Consider the following 23,740-nt stretch of genomic DNA (forward strand, 5'->3'; position numbering starts at 1 on the left):
TGGTGAGTAAGCACCATGTTTCTATTGTTTATGTGAGTTACTATGTGTGATCAGTAGGGAGAGAACCAGATGCAGTTTTGGGGTTGTGCAAACCTCGTTAGCAGTTATTTGCTTTCTTTTTTCCTTAAGGTTTGCAGAACTAGTTTAACAACTGTTTTTTTCCTGTAATTTAAGCATTTGAGGGTTTATTTTTTTGAGCAAAAAGGACAAGTGCTTTAAAATATGATTAGAAGGGCATGTGAGACATGTTAAAACCGCATGACCACCATATGCAATTGCTTGGCTCTGTTCTACACTGGAGAGACCCATCAGAAAGCTTTAGGCACCGGAACAGTTACTTAAACACAAAACGGATCAGACCAGCAGCAGTCACCCTCCAACACACAGCGCTGCTAAGCATTCAAGGAATACCAAGGCAAATACACCCCACTGCCCATTTATTTTCCAAACCTTACACCCGCCGTTTGCGTTGGCAGCATCCTCTCTAAAGAACATCTGCAAAAAGGTCACCAGATCGGACCCTCTCTCCACCTTCTCTCTCTCTCTGCGTTTTCCCCTCCCCCTTCGCGCTGCCTCCTGCTTTTCTTCCTTCGCTCACTCTTTTAATGCTTTTTTCCGAAAAGTAATAGGGGGCACCAGAGCCCTGACCGCATGACACCCCGCAGGACGGAGGGGAGCTGTCGGTCCCGCCGCAAACCATGCGCCAACGGGGTAATAAAACCAATTTGGCATTATTTTTCCCCAACGCGCCCCGCCCCCCCACCTCTTGCGTTTCTGTCTTGCTTTGGTGGAGGGTGTTGTTTTTCTTTTTTGGGGGGGGGGGGGGGGAGGGGGAGGGGGGTGTCGGTCCCGCCTGGCAGCGCGCCATGTGCTCGGCCCTCCCCGCGGGTGGAGGGGGGCGTGGCCGCGGGTGGGGCGTGGCGGCGCGCAGCCGCGCGGCGTGGCGGTGGGCGGTGCCCGCGGCTCCGGTGGCCCCGCCCCCGTGCCACCCCCGCCCAGCCGCAGCACGGCGCGGCACGGCATGGCGGGGCTGCGCTTCCCGCAGCAGAGCGGCTATTGCCGCGCGGCCGCGGCCATGAACCTCCTGCTGGGCGTCTTCCACGTCCTCCTGCCTTGCTTTCGGCCCGGGGAGGCGCAGGGACAAGGTGAGGGCGCCGGCGGGGCGGGACAGGGGAGGGAGCGGCGGTGTCGCCGCTGCCCGCTCCGGGTGTGCGAGCGGGACCGCCGCCCCCGCCGTCGTCCCTGGGGCGGCTGCCGCGGTGGCAGCCCGGGGACACAAAGGGAGCCGGGACGTGGCTCGCATCCCTGCCCTTCCTCCCGGCCCGGCGCCCCCTCGTGCCCCCGCCGTGCCCTGCTGTCAGCCGCCGCGCTGCGGGCCTGCCCAGCTCGGGGAGCCCCGGGCTGCCGCCGCCTGCGGGTCCGGCCCCTGCGAGCGCCGCCGGCCCATCCGCGGTTTCTCTCTCTCTGCTCCCGCAGCCATTGAGCCCATCCCCGGCGTGGTGGAACTGTGGCAGGCCGAGGAGGGAGAGCTCCTGCTGCCCGCCCAGGTGAGGAGGCGCTGGGCGGGGGGGGGAGGCGGTGGTTGGGGCTGTTGGGGGGGGTTCGGAGGGCTGAAGTGAAGCCGAGGCCCAGGAGGGTTGGGGGCTATTGCGGGGCCCTGAGGGGTCGGGGAGGCGGTTGGGCGCGGGGAGAGGTGGCGGGGCCGCGCTGGGGCTGCCGGGGCGCAGGCCGGCGGGGGGGCCTTGCCCGCTGTCACCCCGCAGCCCCGACCCCGCGGCTGTTCCCCCCCGAGGCTGCAACCGACGGCCTGACTCTTCGGCTTTATTTTTTCCTGATTTTTTTTTTAACGTTTTCTATTTTTTTTTTTTAATGACTGTATTTGTGCACGTAAGTACTGGATTTGTGTATAATGAATATGCATATATTCGTAAATCTGCTCAGGTTAAGCCATTTTTCCCCCTCAAATGACACATCATTTATGATGTTGTTTCTCTTGTCCCAGCACATTTTTCGTTTTGTTTAGCTGCTTTTGTTGGGTGCTAACAAGATTTGTGAAATTCTGTATTGGCAAGAGGAGCCAATGTGGTAAAATGCATGGCCGGGCTGGTAGGCAAGGCCATGGTCTGGAAGCCGTGGTCTGGAGTTTATGGCATCTGAGGCAGGCATTTAACTCGCGCTGACGGACTCTGCCATATGTTGCATTGGGCCTTCCTAGACTTCAAGGCACCAGGCTCATAAATGGGAAGAAGCAGTCCTGAGAGACATTGTCTTATGTGAGAGGGAAAAGAGGGTAATTTATTTCTCTTAAGCCGTTATATCATTCTCTGTTTAGTGCTCAGCCATTGATACCCATTAACGTAGGGGAAAAACAGCAGAAGTGTTATTTTTTTTTTTCCTCAGCCAGCTAACGGTTGATGCTGCTTAGCGGGGCCCAGTGTTTTATATCATGGTGTTATGAAAGTGTTATCTATTTTATATACAAATAATAAAAATATTTCGTGTTTCAGAATTTGCCTGGTGAAGATATGGTAGTAGCCAAGGGAAGATGCAGAGTCTCTGTTCCCAGGGATGCTTAAGGAACTCGGCCTTTTGCTTGTGCATTCTTTTACCTTGAAGATATTAAGATGCATTAGGTGTAAAACCATGTAATGCAGTTTTTTATAGTTGCTTCTCATAGCGAAGCTGCAATTGAGTGATGATGACGTGATGTTTACTTCCTGAGGAGATTAGGTCCTCTTGGAAAACACTTTGTTCTCAAGCATCCTCATAAAAATGAGCTGTATCTTGGCTGAAGGAAAAGCAGGCACGAATGGCCCGTGAACTTGGCGTGGTTGAGCGTGTGGTCCTGCTGGGTCCTTGCAGCAGTGAAACACAAAGCTAAAGCTGCTGCTTCTCTGTCAAACGTTTCTGTAGATGCTGCGTTAGGTATGCAGGAAAGAAAACAGGTCTTCTGGTTTCAGTTGTGACAAACTGAGAAGTGAAAGTTGTGATAGGCTCACTGAAGTAAGAGGTGGATGTTAAAAGCCAGATGAACCAGTCTCTGAGCATGAGTGGTGCAGTGGCTGTTCTATGTGGCTTCTCCCTCTGAGTTTGGGGACCAGCAGCATCTGATGCGTCAGTGACTGCTCAAGCTGAAGCAGAAGGGCTTGTGTTCCTCAAACAGGTTTTGAGACCGAAGCTTGGTTCCAGGCCCAACCCTGACACACAAATTTATATTCCCTTGTTGGCTTGGACTTTACCCAGCATCTCTCAGGCCTGGGGCCTGTGGCTGAATTCGAAGCTGCCTTTTCTGGTTGTCAGAGGGAGGAGGAAAGGAGACCTCCCTCTGTCTCTGTGGATGTGGCAGGGGACTGTTCCAGCACTACTTCCAGTGGTGGCACTGCTCTGCCATGGCTGGTCGTGGCTCTCTGAACATCTGAGGAGTCAAGTCTCACCCACCCTGCCACAATTCCCTGCCATGTCTATGAGGTCCTGTAGGCAATTCAGCGTAGTCACTCTCCTGGGTGGCTATTCTGGGTCTGTGGGGAGCATCTAGCAGAGGTGTGGGCATTAGCTCTGGAGATTTGGAAGCCCTCTTCACCTGTCAATGTCTGACTGCCCTTTTTTTTAATAGAGGGATGCTTAAACTTGGAAGAGTTTGTTGCTGGTTGATCTCAACGCTGCAGAAAAAAAAATAGTCTCACCACTGCAAAAAGGTTGTCCATGTTTTCTTTCTGGCAAGAGCAGACTTCCTCACTTAAGCCCTGACAGGGGTTTGTTGCCCAGCATTGATGTACCACAGCGATGTTGATGTGATGGTGAAGATCTAGTAAGAGGAAGAACTTGCTGCCTTTAAGTGGATAACAAACATTGCTCGATGGGGCATATCTAAGGGTTGCTTTGTTGATGTGTTTAAAGATAGGTCTTGGGGAAGACTTTGGGAATGGGAAGTGTCCTGATTCTTCGATCTGGTTCTTCCTGTTCCTTTTTGGAGGAGGGCAGGCAGGAGTGCAGCACGGGAGAGTGAGGACTTTGTATGCACAAGTGAGAAATCAGGGAAGGAACTGTACATGCTCCTCACCCAAAGCACCTCCCTCCCATCTGCATGCAGGATTTGAGCAGGGGTATGGATTAAGTTGCCACTTCTGTCCAGCCTTTTTGCTTATTTCTGGCAGGTTACCAGTGCTGTCTGATGGATGCTTTTCCCTTTCTGTCATGGCTTTGCACTATTACCTTATTTTCCATGCATCATCAGCTGCCTGTGACAGAGCAGTTTTGAGCATTCCTTGCTGCCTGCAGAATTTGAGCATGAAAGTTGAACGGGTCGGTAGTCCATTCAGCCGTCAGGTTGCCCATGTGTGCTTTTGTTCCAAGAGCACATACTGAATAAAGACATTGCGTTAAGAAGCAGGGGCTGGGGGTGGGGAGGAGGGCACAGGACCACAAAGCATTTTAATATTTGTAGTTGCTTTCTAGGCCTCTCCCAGCATCGCTTTGTCTACGTGAACTGCATGAATTTGCATGCTGGAGCGCAGCCGCCCTGGGCCCCAACGCCTCCACCCCGGTCGGTCGTTCTACCTTCTGTTTCCTCTTGCTTCCCTTTCATTGTTTGTGCTTCTCGCATGCCACCTCCCAGCTTCCCTCTCACATGTATTTGTGCTTTTTCTTCCCCGCCCCCTCCCCCCCACCCCCATGCTTGTGATCTTTTGATTTCGGTTTCCTCTGAAGCCTGCAGAGCTGTTGGGGGTGGCTCACCCACCGCTCTCGCTCCGCGGCCGAGCCTGAAGGGTGCCTGGAGCACTGCAGTCGGTGAGGGTGTGCATGGGCTTGTGTGCCGGAGCTGAGGAGGAGCTGGCTGTATCTAGCATGATGACAGTCTTCCAGTGCTGACAGTCTGCAGCTTCCTCCAGTGTTTTAGTGTTTCTTCCTGGGTTCCCTTTTCGCTTTGAGTCGAGCAGGGTTTCCCGGTCTGATGTGGTGTCCGTATTCCCTTGCGCCCAGTTCCTCTTTCTTGTTGAGGGTGGTGTGAAGTGTGTGGTAGCCACAGAGCTCCTGCCTTGCTTTCCTTCAACTCCTTGCCCTTGTCCTCCTTTTTATAGCAAATGTCACTGGGATGGGTGGCTGGATTTTTGTTTCTGTTTTTCTTCCCATCATTTGCCCTCAGTGTGGAAAAATGCCCAGTCTTGCTTGCCCTGATGGTTGGGAGATGAATGGAAAAGCAGTGGGATCGTGACATGGAAAATCTCAACTGCAAGAGGCTTGATTAGAGCAGTTGTGGTTTTTATTCTGACTCCTTATAATTTTGTGGTTTTATGTGTTTGTTTGTAACTTGCTAATACTTACTTAACTAAAATGTTTGGGAGTAAAATTTCTTTGTGTAGGGCTTGACACCCAAGGCCTTCACCATTAAAGGCTGAAAAAGCTCCAAATATCAACAGCCATGTTGGAGCAATTCAGTGCAAAGCTGAAAGGCAGTTAGTTGTTTGTTTGGTTGGTTGGTTTTGGTTTTGTTTTGCGTTTTTTTTTTTTTTTTTTTCTGAAATGGAGAGGAAAGAGTCCAAAGAAAAGCACAGCAAGGGTATTAGGCCTGCTGTCTTTATGGCCACAAGTGTTTAAAAGGAGAAGCACAAATGCCATTTGTTTTTCATGGTGAACACCATTTAAAAGAGGTGTTGGAGAGTCTTGGTTGTGTGTTGGGTACCCGCAGATCAGGGCATTCAGCCCTTTCCCTTCAGCCCCTTTGGCTTCAAGGGAGGAGCTACTTCAAAATGACATAATGGAAGTTAAGTTCTAGGTCTTGTTATCACAACTGAAAATGACACTAAGTCATCAAAGGCAACTTACACCGAAGTTTCTTTTGGTGTCAGTGCCGTGTCTGTCTGATATGGTCAGTTTTCTGCTGTTCCTGTATGCTGCATGTACAAGATGAGTGAGGTGTTTCATTAGAGGTGTGCCTTGTATACATTTCAATTTGCTTGCAGATACTTAGGAGATTACAGTGACTGCTTATTTACTGTGATAATGTTTCAGGTGCTTGAATTTTGGCGAAAGATGCCATGATATTTGCTGTATTGTAGTCATTTACAGAACACTGGGCAAATATGGAGCTGCTGCCTGTTTTTTCACTTTAAAAGTTCTGCTCGGTTCTGAAAGATTATTGTATGTTTTCTTTTCCCATGTAGTAGTGACATGACTTCAGTTCCTGTTCTTCAGTGCAGCTCAGGGGCTAATAAGGTTAATTGTTCTGCTGGTTTCGAAAGCTGATGAAGACCTTGATCTTACATATGTGTCCAAGATATGCGACACTGCACTATGTCATTAACAGAGGTGCATCCCATCAGCTACGCACAAATTGAATGTATGGAGTCACCTACTTCAAAGTGGAGTTAGTCTGAAGGCACGCAATTTGTGTGAAAGCCCGAGACAGACTTGGGATGGGAATTGTGTTCCCTCTTTGGGCTGTTAAAAGGCTACTCCAGCCGCCCAGCTGAGCTTCTGGGTGGTGCTGATAGGACTTGGGGCTGGTTGGTCATGCAGATTATGCAGAAGCTGTCAGCACAGGCTCTCATGACTTGTGTGACATGAGAGGGGTGCTTTCAGGGTCTTTCTGGCGCAAGATAAGCACCTGCCTGTATTCAGGATGAGGTTTGGAGCAAGAGGATTTTTTTTCCCTTGGCATGGATAGGCTGCTGGAACCTGTACTTTGGCTTCAGGAGCTGTTCCTTTCCCCCCATTCTCCTATAGTACTTGTCTGACTATATGGTGGTTTGAGAAAGCTTGCTTGCCATATATATTTTTTTTTTTTTAATCCTCAGTGCAAGCATACATGTAGCCTATGCATACAGAGGAGAGAAGGCAGGAGAAAGCTGCATGTGAGGCTCTGTGTGCATGTTCAGTCAAGGGTGATTTGTTAAAAAAAAAAAAAAAAATCTTTTTTCCTTGCATAATTCAGATTTCATGCTGTGGCTGCACCATGGATTGGGAGGGTTTTCTTCATTGTCACTTAACAAAAAATGAAGAAGCTGTCAATGCTAGGATAGCTAGGGTTACGGGTGAGCACAGTGTAATGACACAGTCACAGGTTTCTGATGCTTGGCAGATGTTAAGCCATTTAAAGTAGGAGTTAAGCTGTTTAAAATGAGGATGGCTTGCCAGCCTGTTGTGGCAGAGAAGCTGTTTCAGGAAGAGGTGGATGAGGAGTCCTCGAATTTTGCTTGGTATCATACTGAGGTCCCGGAAGCGCAAAAGAAGGTTGGAGCAGCTGGGAAACAGATGATGGATTTGTATCATGCTTTACTGGTAGAGTCTAACAGCAAGGCTTAGCTCAGTTGTTAGAGGAGATGGCTAGGTCTTCATGAGGGCTGTGTGCTGGAAACCCTGGGTTGCTCTGTGTTGAAGAACCCGGATTCTGGATGATTGTCACAGTGTCTCCAACGTCCCTTTAAAGGCAGGTGGACAGAAAAGTCGTTGAATCCTCAAATTAAATTGTACTTCCCTGTCATTCTTGTTACAGATTTGGTTATGCTATGGTGAAAGCTGTGCTGGTTCTGTTGGATGAACTGCTTGTGACAAAAGATTGAAGTTTAGATGCATCTGGTAGCTTTTGGCAATATCTATAATAATGTTAGCCATAACATCATTATTTTAGCCATAATGATGTTAATTTTGATTAATGATATTAACTATGTTTGCTGTCTTAGCGTAATTGTCATTTTTTTTCCCTTCACGTGGCTCAGGTCTCCCGAAATCCTGCTGTCTGTCCCATTCAGTAGATGAATAGGGCTGCCTGGTCTGCTTAAGCATTTGAAGCCTGTAGAAAGATGTTCAGTGTTTGTGCAGATGAAAATAGGAGTATGTAGTGAAAATAGGAGCTGGAGTCAAAGCCAGTGACTTGGGTCATGTTCCGTGATGCACTTAGGTGGAAAATGTGTAGGAGGGGTGGTGGAAGGTGCACCCTTTTAATTTCAGAAGGATTTTTTTCCTACCTTTTCATTGCCAAGGTCTGTAGCTTGTGCCTTGTGACACCATCACCTGCTCCTGCAGTAGATGGGACAAGTTACCAGCTGTGCTTGGTGGGATAACCGTGACCTCTTTTTGAAAAATGTTAATCTCCCTAAAGTTGTCCTCAGTTTCATCAGTTCAGGTTGGTTGGCTATAATATGCTCCATTTTGAGTTGTACCTAAAGCTTTCCTGGAGATCTTGGCTGGTTCAGAGCGGCTACCTGCTTATTTTAAATGGATTTCCTGCAGGGAGCTCATTGAACCAGCGCTTGAGTTCATTTCTGCAGACAGCTCAAAGCCGCCAGTTGCAAACTGCAAGCTGGCACAGTTTGTTAACTACATGTCTCAAAAATGACCTTAGTACAGTAACCGAGCTAAGCTGTTGTGTTTAAAGCTTCTACTCTCCACAGTTTCTATATGTGTTGCTGGTCGTTGGTAAGATCTGGGTTTGGAATCTCACTGCCTCCGTTGAAACATGGTGCCTTGGCCTTTGCTTTTGAGGTTACCATGTGGTTTGAATTTCAAGGCATTCTGCATACTATTTTCTCAGGTACTGGCTAATGAAATTTACTGACATGGGGCAGATAAATTGAAGGTGAATGGATAACCTTCCTGTAGTTTAAGGACAATTGATAGTTTTATATTGAAATTGTGTGTGTGAGCAGAATTTTGTATAGGTGCATTTGTATAAATGGAAAATTAGTCTGTTCAGTTGATGTTTAGAAAAAAATAAATAATGGAGTAGCCATGTTAAGTCACCATTTATCTTGGCAATGAGCTGAAACCTCAGATGGGATGGCCAGCTTCTACCTCACATGAATTGTAAAGGAATTGCTGAAGGAATTTGAGATTTGAGTTCATTTTGCAAGCAAGTCATGTGGGAATCCATCTTTGGAGCAGTTAAAAGTGGCACATATGTCCAGTGCACCCTGTTGCAATTCTGAGATCCTTACATAGTGTTTTCTCTGTTTGTCAGGCTGACTCAGAGGAGGATGTGGAAGAGCATCCACAAGAGCAAAGGTAAGTAAAACTCAAGTGGAAAGAAGAGTAGTGAAGCTCATTTTGGGTTTTGCTTTAGGAAATAGTGAAATGTAACTGGGAAAACTACTAAAAATGATTTTTATTTTTTTCTGCTGCATATTCAATACACTTCCATTACTTCTGGCTTATGATTTTCTCAACTAATGTTAATATTGTTAGCAAAGCCAGAAGATAGTGTGCAGTATATGCAAGACTGAACTGCCCTCTTGCATCTCTTTGTCATTATTTTATCTCTAATCTGCATAAACTTTTAATTGCTTTTACACCCATACACACAAAATCTGTGTTTATTCTGCTTTATTGCACATTTTGTAATTAATTTCTTTAAGCAAGAGTGCAGTTTTCAGTTCCAAAATTTGTAAACGTAAATAGTCTTGGAGTGTTAACAGGTATGGGGGCAGGGAGGGATGTAAAGAAGATTTAAAGCCAAAGGCTTCTTAATGTATTACTGCGGAACAATAAATATCCTGCCTTGTTTCTTGAAATCAGATAAATAATAAAGCTCTTAAGAACTGTAGCCTCAACTTTGCTGTTTCTGTTAATATCAGGCCTCCTCTATTTTGAACGACTGGGTAAATAGCTTCACAGATTATTTTTTAAATACACATTTTGCTTCCTCTGAGCGTCCAGATTAAAATGCTTGGACATCTACCAGTGAAACACTTCCTTCCTTTGGTACGTGTTAATGTGGGTACTGCTTTCAGTGCCATGTCAGCCAGAAAGATCACAAGACTTAAAATAAACACATGTAACACCACTGTGCTCCCATGGCTGCAGCTAGCCAGAAATGCTTTTCTCGTTTATCTCCCCTCTTTGCCCTTAGCTCGTGTTTGAGTGTGAATAGATCTGATAAAACACAAGCCTGGCTGGGAGTTGGCAGAAGGGGCAGGTGTGGGGGTGGAAAGGGGAAGGTCAGGATGGGTCTGTCCTGCGCTGCGACGCTTTGTGCAGCTTTTCTCCCTCGTTCTGCCCCATTGGGAGCTGTCTGGTCTGAATCCAGCACCACATCAGGCTCTTGTGCTTCACCTCTATGGGAATGACAAAGAGGTAGAGATACAGGGTGGGAGAATTACTGCTGCCTCTGACAGCTGGTGCTGATGGTTTCTGCTTATTTACCTATGTCCCCCAATTCCTAGCTGCATAGGGGAGTTGTTTTTCCCCTCCTGGCCTTGGAAAAAGAGGGGTGAACTACTGAAAGCTGTGATTTTCCTTGCACAAATACAGAACTTTCTGATTTTCAGCTGGGGACTGCCATGGTTTTGATGCAAAGTTTTCACTGCATGCCTAAGCATGTTGTCCTTATTGAGAGGCAGCCAGAAGACAGCAGTCTCTAATGCTGTTCTTGAGCTGCTTTCTGTGATTTTTGTTAGTAGGCAGAGAGATGCAGTTTAGGGGAAGAAAAAAATCACCTGCCTGTTTTTTTCTGGAGGTAGATGGAGTGACTGGCTACTACGGCAATAATAAAAATATTATTGAAAGAGAAATAGTTCTTGAGACTCAGGTAGGAAATAGGAAAAAGTAGTTTGATTTTTTTTTTTTTTTTTTTTGGGTCATTCAGGTGCTTAAAGATTTTTCTAGTAATTACTCATTTCCAAAAATGAACTTTTCTGAAAGTAAAGTTTATAAGGCTCACTTGCATGGATGGAAACATCCTTCTGTTGTCATACTGAAATGCTTCAGGAAACTTGCTGAAACAGACACTGGTTTGTGTGCATCTTTTCAACTGTTTTGGTTTGCTGCCATATGTAAACACCAGTCTGTGTGTGCTCTGTATACTGAAGGAACCCTATCATGAGGAAGACCTAGCAAAGGTATGATAGAAAGATTAGAATTCATTAGTTTATTTCCAGATAAGCGTTCATTCCCTTGATTTATGTAACTATATGGTGAAATCATGGGGATTTCCTTTTCCTGTAGCAGCAAAACCTGAGAACTTGCAGCATCTCCATTGTCTGCCAGCATGCCCTAGGGAAATCAGCTAAAGCTACTGAAATTTGATGTGGAGCCCCTAGAGCACCAGAAGCAAAGCACCTTGAAGTAGCAGTATGAACAGAAGTTAATGGAGATAGAGAATTCTGAATTTTCCCCAGAGCTGAAGAAAGTAAAAACAGTTCAGCATCTTGAGGCATAAAGGAGAAAGTCTCTTCCCAAAACACTGTTTTATTCATTTTTTTTTTTTTAATTCTAGGTTAAAGGATTCTCTTGGGAGCTTGCTAACCTACTTAAAAAAAAAAAAAAAGAGTAAAGTATTAATTTTCTGTTAACTGACTTGTGCATGTGCATCTCAGGACCTTCCATTTGGGGTGGGCTTCTTGGTTTGCTGTTGTTGGCAAGTGCACAAGGAGGATGGATATAGTCTTACTATTTCTGCCTTAGGTTTAGCTTTAACAAATACAGAAGCTTGCATGGAGGAAAAAAAGACATTGTCAAAATAGCAATTTTTGAAAAGAGCTATTTCAGAGGTGAATGAGAAGTGGTTGATTGGGAGGTCTGTGGGTTTGCAGCTGCCCTGAGTGAGAAAAAGGTAATTAGCAACTCCTTAATTGCCAGCCTACCATTGCTGCATTTCTGATTGCTTGGATGCTACCACAGGTTGCTTTCTCTTTGAATCAGACTCTGAAATAAGAAATGCTGGATGGTAGATACGTGAGTTGCTGGATGTACTTCAGGCCTCAGTCTTTGACAGAATTAAAGCCATGTGTGTTTGGACCAGCCTATTAAAAAAGCTTCAGGTTTCCTTAAAAAACTTTCCTACATTCGAAAGTCAGCAGTGAAAAGGTGCCTTCTAGAACAACTTTGGATTAAGAAGTTTTGTTAGAAGAAAGTCAATGATACAGGTTGACAGAAGGGTTTTTTGGTTGTGTGTGGTGGTGTGTTTGTGTGGTGTTTGTTTGTTGTTTTAGTTTTATTTTGGTTTGTGGTGTTTTGGTTTTTTTCCCTTCTTGCTGGTGGCTGTTCACTTCTATTCACTTGGCTCAGCAGGCAGAGGCAAGTTTTGAATATGTAGGTACTTGCTTCTTCATTGTGATTTTGCTAAGGCAGCAGAATGAGTCAAATGCAGACGTCTGGCACAGATAAGGGGACAATATTGTTAGGTGATGTGGGCAAATAATACTATTGAAACTTTTAGCCTTCCACTTCAAGGGAGCAGACACTGGACTACCAAAACTAAAAATAAATTTCCACATGTATGGCATACTTAATCCTTGGTTTTGAAGACTTCTGGAGAAAGGCCTTTGAGGATCCAGTTTCCCAGCTGACCTTTTAAAGAACATTTGCACCAGAATAAACTACGGTACTTGAGATGTGAAGCATGTACACTTAATATGTGATGTGCATTAACAGTCCATGAAAAAAGAAAGCCATACAATATTAAGAGTACGATATGTAATTAGCAAGTAAGAGGATGTTTTCCAGCCTTTACCTGTGACAGTTATGACATATTTTGCTTTGAGTAGATAGGTATCAACTGCTATGAAAATTACAAGTGTGATGCAGTTAGTTCAGTGAAGCATTTCTCTTGGACCTTTGCCTTTGATCACCAGGAGAGCGTTTGACCCTGTGGACTGGAGCTGCTTGGGGCAGGAGATGGTATCGGCTCCTGGGGGATTCCTGCCAGGACGGGAATGCAGCCTGGAGTGACAGCGGAGTGACAGCTGGCGCCCAGCACTTTGACCTCTCCTGATTGCCAAGTGGGATTACTCCTAATCCTATGACTTTCACCGTGTCTGTGAAATAGTGCTCCAGACACAGAAGAGAAATTGGAAGGTACAGGTAGCAAGGAGGTAGTTTAATAGCACTGTGAGAGACAACAAAGCCATTAAGGTGCACAAGCTGCAAAATTAATCAGTGATTTAGCGGATACTTTCGAGACATAATTATAACTTTTGCTTCCCAGGGTGTCTGGGGGGAATGAGCCTGCTTCACAGTGTGAGATTGCACATGGCAATTTCTCACTGGCCACAACTTCATCCCCTCTCCAGTCAAGATGCACAGACGAGTCTGGTGCTGTGGATGGGCTGTTAAGACACTTCAGAGGTCCAAAAGGTTACGAGTGACTTGTCCTTCAAAAAAATCTGTAGTGTTAGTGCCATAATTTCTGACAGTCCAGTTCTTGCAAAATGATGACATGGGACTGGTGGTAAACCTGCCTACCAGGTAACTTGCTTGGGTGGCAGCTAGGCCAGGAAAACACGTTAGCATCAACCGGTTTTGTTTTTTTTTTGTTGTGTTTTTTTTTTTTTACTGAAAAGAAAAAATAAATTATGCCAGAAGAAATATCCAAATAGCAAAAAACCTCATTGTTTTATGTTGTAATTACTTTTTAAACATCTTTATTGAAGTCAAATCGAGAAAGTGTTTCAAGATGAAAAGCTGAAAGGCAGTTTTGAGAGTGTCAGTGAGTGCTTAAACTGTTTGAAAAGAACTATCCTAAACCTACGTTTTCAACCTAAGCTTGTATTGGGTGCCACTGATCATTTAGATTGTCATTAAACTTAGCCCCCTAAAGTATTTTAAACATTTTGTGAAGACTTTTCCTAGGATATATGCTTGGCCCTAACTTGTAATAGCAAAATTTGCTCTTACTAAGTTTTTAATAGTTTTTAAAAAGATGTATAAAAGAAGCAGAAATCCATGTGTACATCAAAAAGAGCTGCATTTCTTGGGGAAAAAGCTTTTTAATCGCCATCAATACATTTGCATAAAGTAACACGTTTGTGCAGTGTACATGGAATGGGTGTTTTCAGTGGGTTGCACCAAAACCTGCTTTGATGTTGTTTAGCTTTTCTTTTTAATTGTTCACTGCTGCTGTATCCTACTTACAATTTCACCAAATCACCAAGGGACTGCTCATTTTAAGTTTTACTGGAAGCCTACCTTAGAAGTAGTGGAGTGGAAATGAGATGCACAGACCTACCTGTTCTGCTTGGGTGAAAATCCCTAAGGAAACACCTGTAGGGAACACAGAGAATACTGTTAAGCTAGAATTAAAAAAAAACCCAACAAACAAACCAAAGCAAAACAAAAAAACAAAACAAACAAACCACAACTTACTGGGGAAAATTGTTAGGTCAACAAAGCTGGGGGAATCTCTTCTAGATGAAGGAACATTGTTTTGGAAGGAACTATCAGTGTTACTCTTCCTCTCCTTCCTTGCACTCCTGCCAGGTACAGCTGAGGTGGCAGGCTGAACTCTTGATGCTTTCATCTTTTATCTCTATGTGTTGTAATTCATTCACTGATGAACTTTGCCTTGCTGAACTTTGCATTACATGCTGTTAGGGATAGCTGTGCTCTCATGTGCATTGCTTATTCCAAAATATTGGTGCTTTTTAAAATTTCCCTAGGACATTGCATGCCAGTGCTGTGTGCTAACAAATGAGCCAGCTATCTGTTTGTTTATTTCTAAGTTGCTTTCAGGCATTTCTGAAATGAGAGCAGCAGCCTAGGCCAGCAGTGCTGTGTTTCACAGCAGACTGAGGAGCTGGTGCTGTGGCTCTCTGGGGTCTGGAGTTAATGGCAAATGAGACCATCCTACTGCTTTTTGCAAAGAACTGTCAAACTTCTGTTCTCATATTAGGTCCTAATTGACCCTAACTGAAATATTTTAAAGGTGATGTGTGGCTAGATTGAATTACTCTTTGATATGCTGTTGCAATCTCTACTTACCATCTAAATCTTGTCTGTTTGTATTGAAAAAGCCCTGCTGGTATGTATGTATGTATTTCCCTGGCTGTTGTGAGTCCTCTTGGGCTGGAAGATTCCCATGATCAGATCAGCAACTGATCTGTATGTTGGCTTGTACACTGGCCTAAAATGGACTTTCTTATCTATGGGTGACAATGTGACTTTGAGAAATGAAGACAATCTCGGTGTGGTGATTGAGAACTAACACTTGTGCTTTCATATGGCTCCTGCTGCCTTGAAAAGCTACACAGGCTGTCTTCACCCCAGTTTCTGTACTGGTGAAAATAGCAGGCAGTGACAGTCTCCTCCCAGTTGGGGCTGTGAGGTTATTGTTTGCTCAGGGATTAGTGAACATGAAGAAGCTGTATTTGGATGTGTGCTACTGGAGTAAATGTTTTCACCTGTAATGACCTATTTTAATTGGACAAATAAACTGGGCTTTATGTTTTGGTGTCCTGGATCTTCTGTTAATTTTACCTTTCTTTTCTGACTTTCTCAGCTGTCTGTCTCTCCTGCAGACCTCTTGTGTGCCTCCTTATGGCATCTCTTCTTTCTTTTTAGTTTCTGTCCGGGCCTGAAACAGTTGTGGTTTCTGTGCTGTAAGATGAAGAAACTGTCTTGCCATCTGCTGCCACGGTGCTGTCCCCTGCCTTGTGCAGCCCTGCAGGTCATATCAGAAAGCTCCTCTGGATTAAAAGCACTTGTTTGTTTTTTCCCTTCTCAGGTTCATGTTTACTTGTGATCATTCTCTTCTTGGTTTCCCTGTTGCTTTCTGTGGCAATGTCAGCTGAAAATGTGCACAACATTGCTCCCTTGCTCTCTTCCTCCTGTTGTGCTGGATGAGTGCCGGACCCGACCCTGGAGCTACGTCTGGCAAGGTGGATCACCTGCAGGCCAGCATCTCTCTTGTGCTCCTCCCAAACTGCTCCCAAGGAGCCTGGCTGTGTCTTGGTGCACCTCTGCTCCAGACCTCACAGTGTCATCCTGCTTGTTGTTCTGTCTCTTCTTCCACCTGCCTTTTGGCCTGTGGGTGGAGTTGGGTGGTTGTGTGGTGGTACTTGTGCCAAGGCCGACTCTCTGCTCCCTTATCTTCTGCAGTCCGGGAGGAGCTGGGCCAAATCTGCTGCTCTGCTCGCTGTTGGTGGGATGGACGAGTAGGTTAGTCACCAAAAGTGCGGGGCTGAGAGGGAGAGCATCTTGTCGTATGTTAGGAATAATGTCCTACTGAATCAGTGGCTGTTGGGTAGGAGGATTTGCATCTCTATGATGGATAGCCTTGGAGGCACTGATGGGTTTTGGGTGGATGGTGTGGTGAATCATGTGGCCTGCCACTGTACGGAAAGTTGGGGCAGGTGCGTACACACGTTCATAATTTATTGCACACAGCTTTTGTTTTCTTCAGGCTGTTATTAAACCCCTGTAGCCTATGCTTCGGGTCAGAGTGCACCCAGCATCCATGGTCTTTAGAGATAGGACAGTCTTGATCTGAGCAGGCAGGACAAGGGCATATGGTGTAATTTCCCATTCTGTTTGTTTCAGCACTGGCTGCAAAGCTATGCAGGAGCAAAGACAGCTCGTGTGGTGGCACAGGCTGTCTGTGATAGTCATTCAGCAAACACATGGGGAGTGTCAGCTCTTAATGCCAAGCAGCTGCATGCTGCGATAGCTCTGCAAGTCTCCTCTGGAATGTGGCATTTTTCTTGTTAAATTTAACCTGCCTTGTTTTGAAAAAAGGGCTGTTAGGACACATCTTGTGTGTTTAGAGAGGAAGAAAAAAAAAAAAAGGAAAAGCAAACAGCTGCTGAGGCATGTTTGTCCTTGTCCTAATCATTGTAAACTTAGTGTCCCCTTAGTCCGTACATGCTGCCTCTATAATACAGGTAGTTCAGAGTAGGACCTCTCTTCCTATGCTTCTACTTTTATATTTTAAAGCACTAATAATGAATTTCAGATGTGTGTTTAGTCTCAAACTGGTCCTTCTGATTTGTGGGCAGTAGGCCACAAAAGATTTAGCTTTATATCTGTACATTTATTATTATTTTTACTTCCCTAATAGCTGCTCCTTAGTTGCCCTTAAGAGGGCTTAACTTGCAGTCATATTAATTTTACCATTATGCAGTTAAATTGCAGACATCTGAAATAATAGACTGTTGTCAGCAATCTGAAAATCGATATCCTATAAACATTTAGAGTAATAGTTTTTCTGCTGTTAATCTGCCACAGATTGGCAAAATAGAAAAACAAAAAATAGCAGCTTGCTCACTTTCAGGAATTTGCAGACTGTACTTTTGCATCATCAGCCCCAACACACTGGACGGATTATTCTGAGCTGCGTATAAAGTTACCTGAGATCTCTCTGACATGGTGTAATAAAGTGTTAAAGGTGATGCTGTTACCTGACTTTCATTTTCCCAGAGACTCAAAAGTAACACAAACGTAGCTTATAATGTCTCACATATTTTAATCAGAATAGGAAATTGCTCTGGGACAGGTACGTTCCTGCTTTGGCTGTGGCTCTGAGTGTATGGCTTGTAGGCAAGTAGGTGAAAGAGCCTTTGTAGTAATTTTGGTGTTTGCCATAGTAACATAAGTAAAAACATGGCAGGAAAACAAAGCACATAGCTCATCTGTAGCTCTTTCAGTTCAGTATTGGTTAGAAATTCAAGCCTAAGTTTTAAACAAATCTTAGTTATACTGTCCTCAACATTGTTTTTTATCCACTTTCCTCAGTAGCTGCTTTGGGAAGAGACTTTTTCTTTGTGGTGGTGGTTGCAGAATGACGCACTCCCCTCTTCGTCGGGACAAAATAGTCCTCTCCACTTCAGGGAGAGGAAAGGTGTATGAAATACTATACTTGAATGTGACAACAGTGTGCATTAACTCTTTTACAGAGTCTGAATACTCACTGCAAATATTTGCTTTGTACTTGTAGAAGAGTTGGCTTTAACCAAATGATCTAGTAGCCTAGGAGAAACACCTGGTTGGTATGATTAATTTAGGTGTCTGCTTGTCCTCTGAGGGGTCCACCATTCTGTGTGCTGTCCAGGCTGCCACCTGAGACACGGACGATAGAGGGCAAAGCTGGGGTGTGTTAATAATCCTGATCTCCCTCTCTACCTTCTGACCCCCAAAGTGGTATACAATTGTGGCTTGGTAACTTTTAGAAAGTGCAATTAGATGAGGACAACTCAGAGTATTTTTTGCATGTGTATGAACAAAACAGACCTTGCTTTCTGTAGAACAAATGGCCTTTATATGAATTTTATACATGGGAATTCCTCAATCAGAAACAATCCCTGGGAAGAAACTGTTGTTTTGTTTGTTTGTTTTCCTCAGAATTATGAGGAAAAAAACGAGAAAGGGGGAAATGTTTTCCAAGAGGAGGGTGAGAAGTAGCCCTCTGTTCTTCTCTTGTGAAGTTCTCATCCTCCAATAACCTCTTGTGTGTTTCAAGATATCTGCTGCAGTACCTAGTGAGCTGTAGTTGGTGGTTTTACCATCTCCCCCACCTATACACCAGAAATCCACAGCCGTCAAAATTAAGAAATTTGAAGTGCAAAATAATGCTTTTAGGTTTTGCCAGATAAAAGCCAGCTTTTATTGCAAAACTTTCTGAAGACACATGAAGAAGCTGTAAAGACTTGGAAGTAAAAAGGAAGAAGTTAAAATGGTGTATAATGTTCAGTGCTGTCGAAAGCACAGGCTGTGATGTCTCTGGTTCATGGTTTTGTGTTTACGTTCAAAGTTGGCTTTCTGAGCAAGAAAAAGTTTTGTTAAAATGTTTGTTCGCAAAAGCATGCTCCTTAAGGAAACGTGAGAAATGCAGAAAACAACTCACTATTTTATAAGCCTAGATTGGTTAGAAACTGTTCTTTTGGGTGGTGAGATGGTGACATTTGAAGTAATGTTACTGTGCCTTCATTATAAATTAGTTCATTTTTAGTCCTAGGATTTTAAACTGTTCTGGCCTTCTAGAGGCTTGGATATCGATAGGATGATAAATCTAGTGCACTTCAAAATTCCTGTGAAGACTTTCAGAAACCTGAATGATATATATGAAGAAGAAAAGTAACCTTAAGTCAAAATTGTTCTAATGTATCAGTATTTCTTTTGTGTTTATAAATTGCTTTCCAGTTTTTTTGGATTACTGTTCATTGTTTTAATGTTTCTCTCTGGGGCCTGGTTATTTTCTGTGAGAGACTGAAGGATGGTTCTGTTGTCACATACCTCTGCACCTCTATCTCAAAAAAAAAGTTAATGTGGAATTAAATAGGCAGTCTCAGCATTACAAAGTAGATAAAGAGATAAATGACCAGTACTTAATCTACTTATCTTCGTTTCTGCTACTGTCTGCCTTGTTGGTAGCACATATATATTTATCTCTTGAGTGGGAATTTCTAAGTTTGTTTTTGATCACGTGTGAATGCTGATAAGTGATCAAGTGGAAAGTTAGTCTCTCTTGTTTTACTGTTCTTTGCTCCTCTCTGTGCCCCCTGAATGCTACCATGTTGTTACGGCCCTGTTTCCCCTCCTGATCTACTGGACGGCTTCTCCCACTCACCCGTGTGGTGGGTGTATGCTTGAAAAGCTTTTGCGAGCCCTGGGAGAGGATCCAAAACGGGATTGTTGCACAGACTCTCAGACATGCAGGAGCTCTAGAGACCGGCTTTGAGTCACTGCAAGTGCTGCCGTCAACTTCTGCATGCTTCTTCTAGAGCTGACAGTGTTTGGCAAGCAGTGGATCCAAATGTTAATGGTTTTTTTTAAGTTTGTTGGTGTACTGAGGTCTTGACCTTTCCTGTGAAGCTGCTTCAATTATTTCTGTGTTCTCTGGTTATGAAATTTAAGCCAAAAAAAAAAAAAAAAGTAGCCACATGTCATCCTGCTGGTGCTCTTTTCCCAGCAAGCACTTCTGAAGAGTTCGTCCGTGGGCAGCACGTGGGTTTGGTGGGATCAGGCAACTCTTTGCAGTGCTGCAGCTGGGGGTGTATTTCTTATCAATGAGAAAGAAAGGGCTTCAGCAGTCATGTATCAAACTGAAGTTAGGCCGCATGAATACACGTGTATGTGCTTGAATGCCATCTCCAGGCATTTCAGACACCGGTCCCTGTTTGTTGGAGAAGCGTGTTGTTGGAAATACACACACCGTTGGGAATACACTTGGAACAAAGAGAAACTTCGGAGACTTCGTTGATTCTGAGCTGTGAGGAGGATCCTTTGTATGGTTTCCAAGGTCTTGAGGTTCCTGTATATTGTGCTGCCTTTCAACTCTGTTGCTCAGTGCGCTTGGATGAGAGGTGCAGTTTCCACAAGCAATTGAAAATGCACGTGTGTGGTTTTTTTTTCTTTAAGGCTCTCGGTCCTCCTTGCTCGGGTGTGTTGGAGTGCCAGAGCAAAGTGCACAATATTCTCAAGGCTTTTCTTGGGAATATGTGAAAGCTGTTAATTACCCATCTGTTACAGGCTAGGTGTTTATAAACAGTTGAGGTCTATGGGTAGATTTCACCCAGTTTGAAACCTGTCTTCATGTACCTTATAGTGTTTGCAGTTGTTGCACGACAGAGCTGAATCCTGAGAGCGCTGTAGGATAAAAAGCAAAACTGGTTGAATTTTAGTGAATTATCTGCCAATACAGTAGTTTTCTTTGAGGGTAAGTTACTGCAATTCATTAAAAAACTTGGCTATGTTTGGTAGAAAATAGAAGCAGTAATATTAAAGTTTAAAGTAATTATACTTTCATGACGGTTGCTGCTGAGGCACTGTTTAGAGCATGAAGATGCACTTTGCATGAAAGTTAAGAGTTTTTGATACCCGATGTTGTTCTGAAAGATCTAGTTGCCTTTGCAGTAGTTCATGCAGAAATTGCTGCATGAAGTTGTTTGCTCTCTATTTGAAAAGTGAGACAGTCTGACAAAGATTATTAGATGTGTCTTAAATGTAAAAGGTTTGTGTTTTTAGCTTAGGACTCTACTAAAGTTATTGGTAAGTGACTGTTGTCACCCACAGGGCTGGACACCCATGGTTTTGGTGCAGCCACCAGCTCCTGGCTGAAGTGATGGGGTAGCAGGTTGGCTCCTGCACCACGCACTAGCTGCAAATCCCAAGCATTTCGAAGTAGTGATGCTGCTAGTATTAATAAGTACTGCTCAGTGTCATGGTTACATCGGTGTCTTGAGATTAAACCTCTGGGTGGAGTGGCAATGGGGTTTTGATGTGTGATGTTGGAGTAGTAGTGGTTTTCTTTCTCTTCATTCCATGCCCACTGTTTGGCTAGGTATCCAGTGGTGCTCATCTCATAACTACACTGCAAGGTTGTACTGAGTGCTGTTTTTTCCCATTTTGTCCCCTCGGGGCTCATTGGACCCTTCTCCTAGCACAGCTCCCCCCAGAGAGACAGCTGCAAACCTGTGGATGCAGCAGCCAAGTCCCACTCCCTGGTGGGGGGAATAGAGCCTGAAGGGCTGCACATCCAAGGGGAAGGAGGTGGCAGCAAAGTAGCAGCTGACGGGGGAAACCAGTAGTGTCACTGAGGCCGTGAGACTGTCGCAGTGTTGTTGCCCTGTAATTATAGTGTTGTGTGGTATCCTGTACACTTACAGTGCCATCATAGCATGTGTGTGTTGCCCATCTCTTACTTGAAAGCAGGTCAATGTAAAGGGTATGGTGGTGGTCAAATTGCACCAGTCATGATTTAAAAAAAAAAAAGTGTTTCAAACTAACAGAAATGTTGCAAGCACAGCAGCTGGGCAAGGTTCACCTCCCCTGTGACCTGGAGCTGGCCCTTGGTGACTGGCAGGATCCATCTCCACCACCAGTATGTGATTTTATCTGTTGGGAAGCTTCCTCTCCAGGCACCTGGGTGATGGTGAAGAAGTAATTTCAGAACAGAGCTCTAGAAGTTGGAAGGCTGATCGCCTGCAGCTCCTTCTGCAGTGAGAGAGGAGGTTTTACCAGAGAATGGTCAAGGAGCTTAATTTAGCTCCTTCGAATCGTCCTTGGGAGCAGCCCATTTTTCCCAGTCCTTCAGAGAGAGGGAAAGTGCCAGGTGTCCTAATTTCAGAGCCCAGGTGAGGGAGTGTTCACGTTCCCCACCAAGCTGTCTCGCCCCTGCTGCTTCCCCTGCCATGTGCAGCCTCCCCTTGCCACAGAGGACCAGGAGGCAGGTGAAGTTGCAGTAACTTTTTCAAACCTCCAGCGTTTTTGACTTGCACAGCAATGCTAACCTGCGCTCTCTGATTAGGTTTGCATAGAAGTTTAGAGACTCGAGATGCCTGGTGTCGATCTGTGCTGTTCAGGGATGGAGACTGTGGCTGGCAGTCTGCACCTCGGGTACTGCAGGACTTTCTGCTGTAAAAGCAAAGGACACCTGTGCAACCACTCAACCTTTCTCGGTGAGCGGTGCAAGCTTGGGAGAGCTGGTTCGTATGCCTCCTGTCTGCTTCGCTGCACAGGGCGCAGCTGTTCAGCCTGCTGCCTCTTACTGAAGCTCAGAGCAGCATGATGGTTAAGACAAAACCTTACTGAAACAGGATGTCACTGTCCATGCATGGTTGCCTGGCTGGGGAGAGGGACGCTGGGCAGCCGGTGAGTCTGCACGTGATGCTGGTGAGACATCTTGCTTGATGCTGTGCTGGAGAACGCTCAGATGCTATGTGGAACCTGTCTGGGCTAGAATTTGGCAGTGGGGAAAGGACAGGGTGTAATTGCCAGAGAGGCAAGGAGGGGGAAAGTATGGTAACAAGAGAAAAAATGACTAAAGATTGTGAAGAGAAGAAAAAAAAAAAGTTGCCCCTGATAAAAATGCAAAGTGAACAAAGATACTGGTAGGAAGGGAAAAATGAAAGCTTGCTTCTTTCAAGAGATAGGCAGAACTGATAAGGGCCAACAAGAGATTGCAGTCTAACCATGAAAGATACACAATAGCAAAAGGGAAGTGAAATAAGAGAAAGGAGGGAGTGACTGATTCGTAACTGCTTTCACTTTGTGTAACCACCACCTCAATTTATGTAAAATTATTTTAAGGGTCCGTGCAAAACAGAATCAAATCTCTGTATTCTGGCTAGCAGAAGTGCAGCAGTCCTGCTGCACGGTCACTTAATATCAGCTATTACACAGGGTACAAAGCAGTCAGCATGTCATCTCCGTGGTGACATTGTAGGTCACTCCTTACATTTTGCCTACATATATATTTTTTGTGCTGAATTACATTGTTCTATCAATTGAAGATGTGGGCTGGCATTTTGAAATTAAGGTCTCTGCAATAAAAACGTTGATAAACATACAAACAGTAAAGACTTGAACATGGAGGTGATGCATATCATGACCATACATAAGCATAAACCATGTAATTCTTGTTTGTTGTTTTTGTGTGGTTTGTGAGACTGGAGCAGCAAGGGGTACTGTGCTGCCCCTGGGAAGTAAGCAGCCATGTAATACTGTAGAATAAGTTTTGTAGTTCCTTATCATTGGATTTGACAAGCCTGCTTAGGTTTTTTTTGCCTGCCTGCTAGTGCTGTTTGCCATGTGCATGGCTGGTTTGTGTCTAAATCTTGATTCCTGGCAACTGGAGGAGGGTAGGGAGTTGAAGGGCCTGTACTTGACCGACTCCTTGACCCGTGCTTTACGTGCTTTGTTGCTATTAACTGCCTTTCTTCAATAGCCATTGTCTGATTTCTGTCTTGGCATGTTCTGTCTTTTATTCCAGTCCTTTGCTGCAAGCCTGCTGCCTGCAGCCCCCGAGGTGTCTACTCCATGCATAGGTATTTCTGTGGCCTGTTGCTGACCCAGTTTCTGCAGCATAAAAACTGCCTTTTTGAAAAGGGGGCATTTCTGGCCTTTGTGAGTGTTGCCAGAGTTGCTGGTGTAATGTGGCTGATCCCGCAGATGCGGGTAGTCACTTCAAAACAAACACACAACCTGGTCCCCATGCTTTCAGTCTTGCTTGGATTTTTTTTTTCCCCCTCATTGTAAATAAAAACAATTATTAATGCTTTCTGGTGATTGAAGCGGTGGGCTGCATTTTGGTGGATGC

The 23,740-nt window shown here is 44.7% G+C and overlaps 1 protein-coding gene across 4 annotated transcripts in view; it reads left to right on the forward strand.

Annotated features, from left to right (window-relative positions):
* Window positions 1-683: 683 nt before the first annotated feature.
* The window catches only part of TMEM131L (transmembrane 131 like), an 80,201-nt gene continuing 57,144 nt past the window's right edge, over window positions 684-23,740 (forward strand). For 3 of the 4 annotated variants that reach the window (XM_082051705.1, XM_082051707.1, XM_082051706.1), the window contains exons 1-3: window positions 988-1,145; window positions 1,477-1,547; window positions 8,957-9,000. In XM_082051705.1, the coding sequence (XP_081907831.1) occupies window positions 1,022-1,145; window positions 1,477-1,547; window positions 8,957-9,000 (239 nt within the window). In that variant the 5' untranslated portion in view covers window positions 988-1,021. Of the gene's footprint in view, window positions 712-987; window positions 1,146-1,476; window positions 1,548-8,956; window positions 9,001-23,740 lie in introns of those variants that run through there. The other variant, XM_082051708.1, reaches the window with a different exon arrangement.

Source organism: Streptopelia decaocto (genome assembly GCF_964273445.1).
Source record: "Streptopelia decaocto genome assembly, chromosome: 4".
NCBI lineage: Eukaryota > Metazoa > Chordata > Aves > Columbiformes > Columbidae > Streptopelia > Streptopelia decaocto.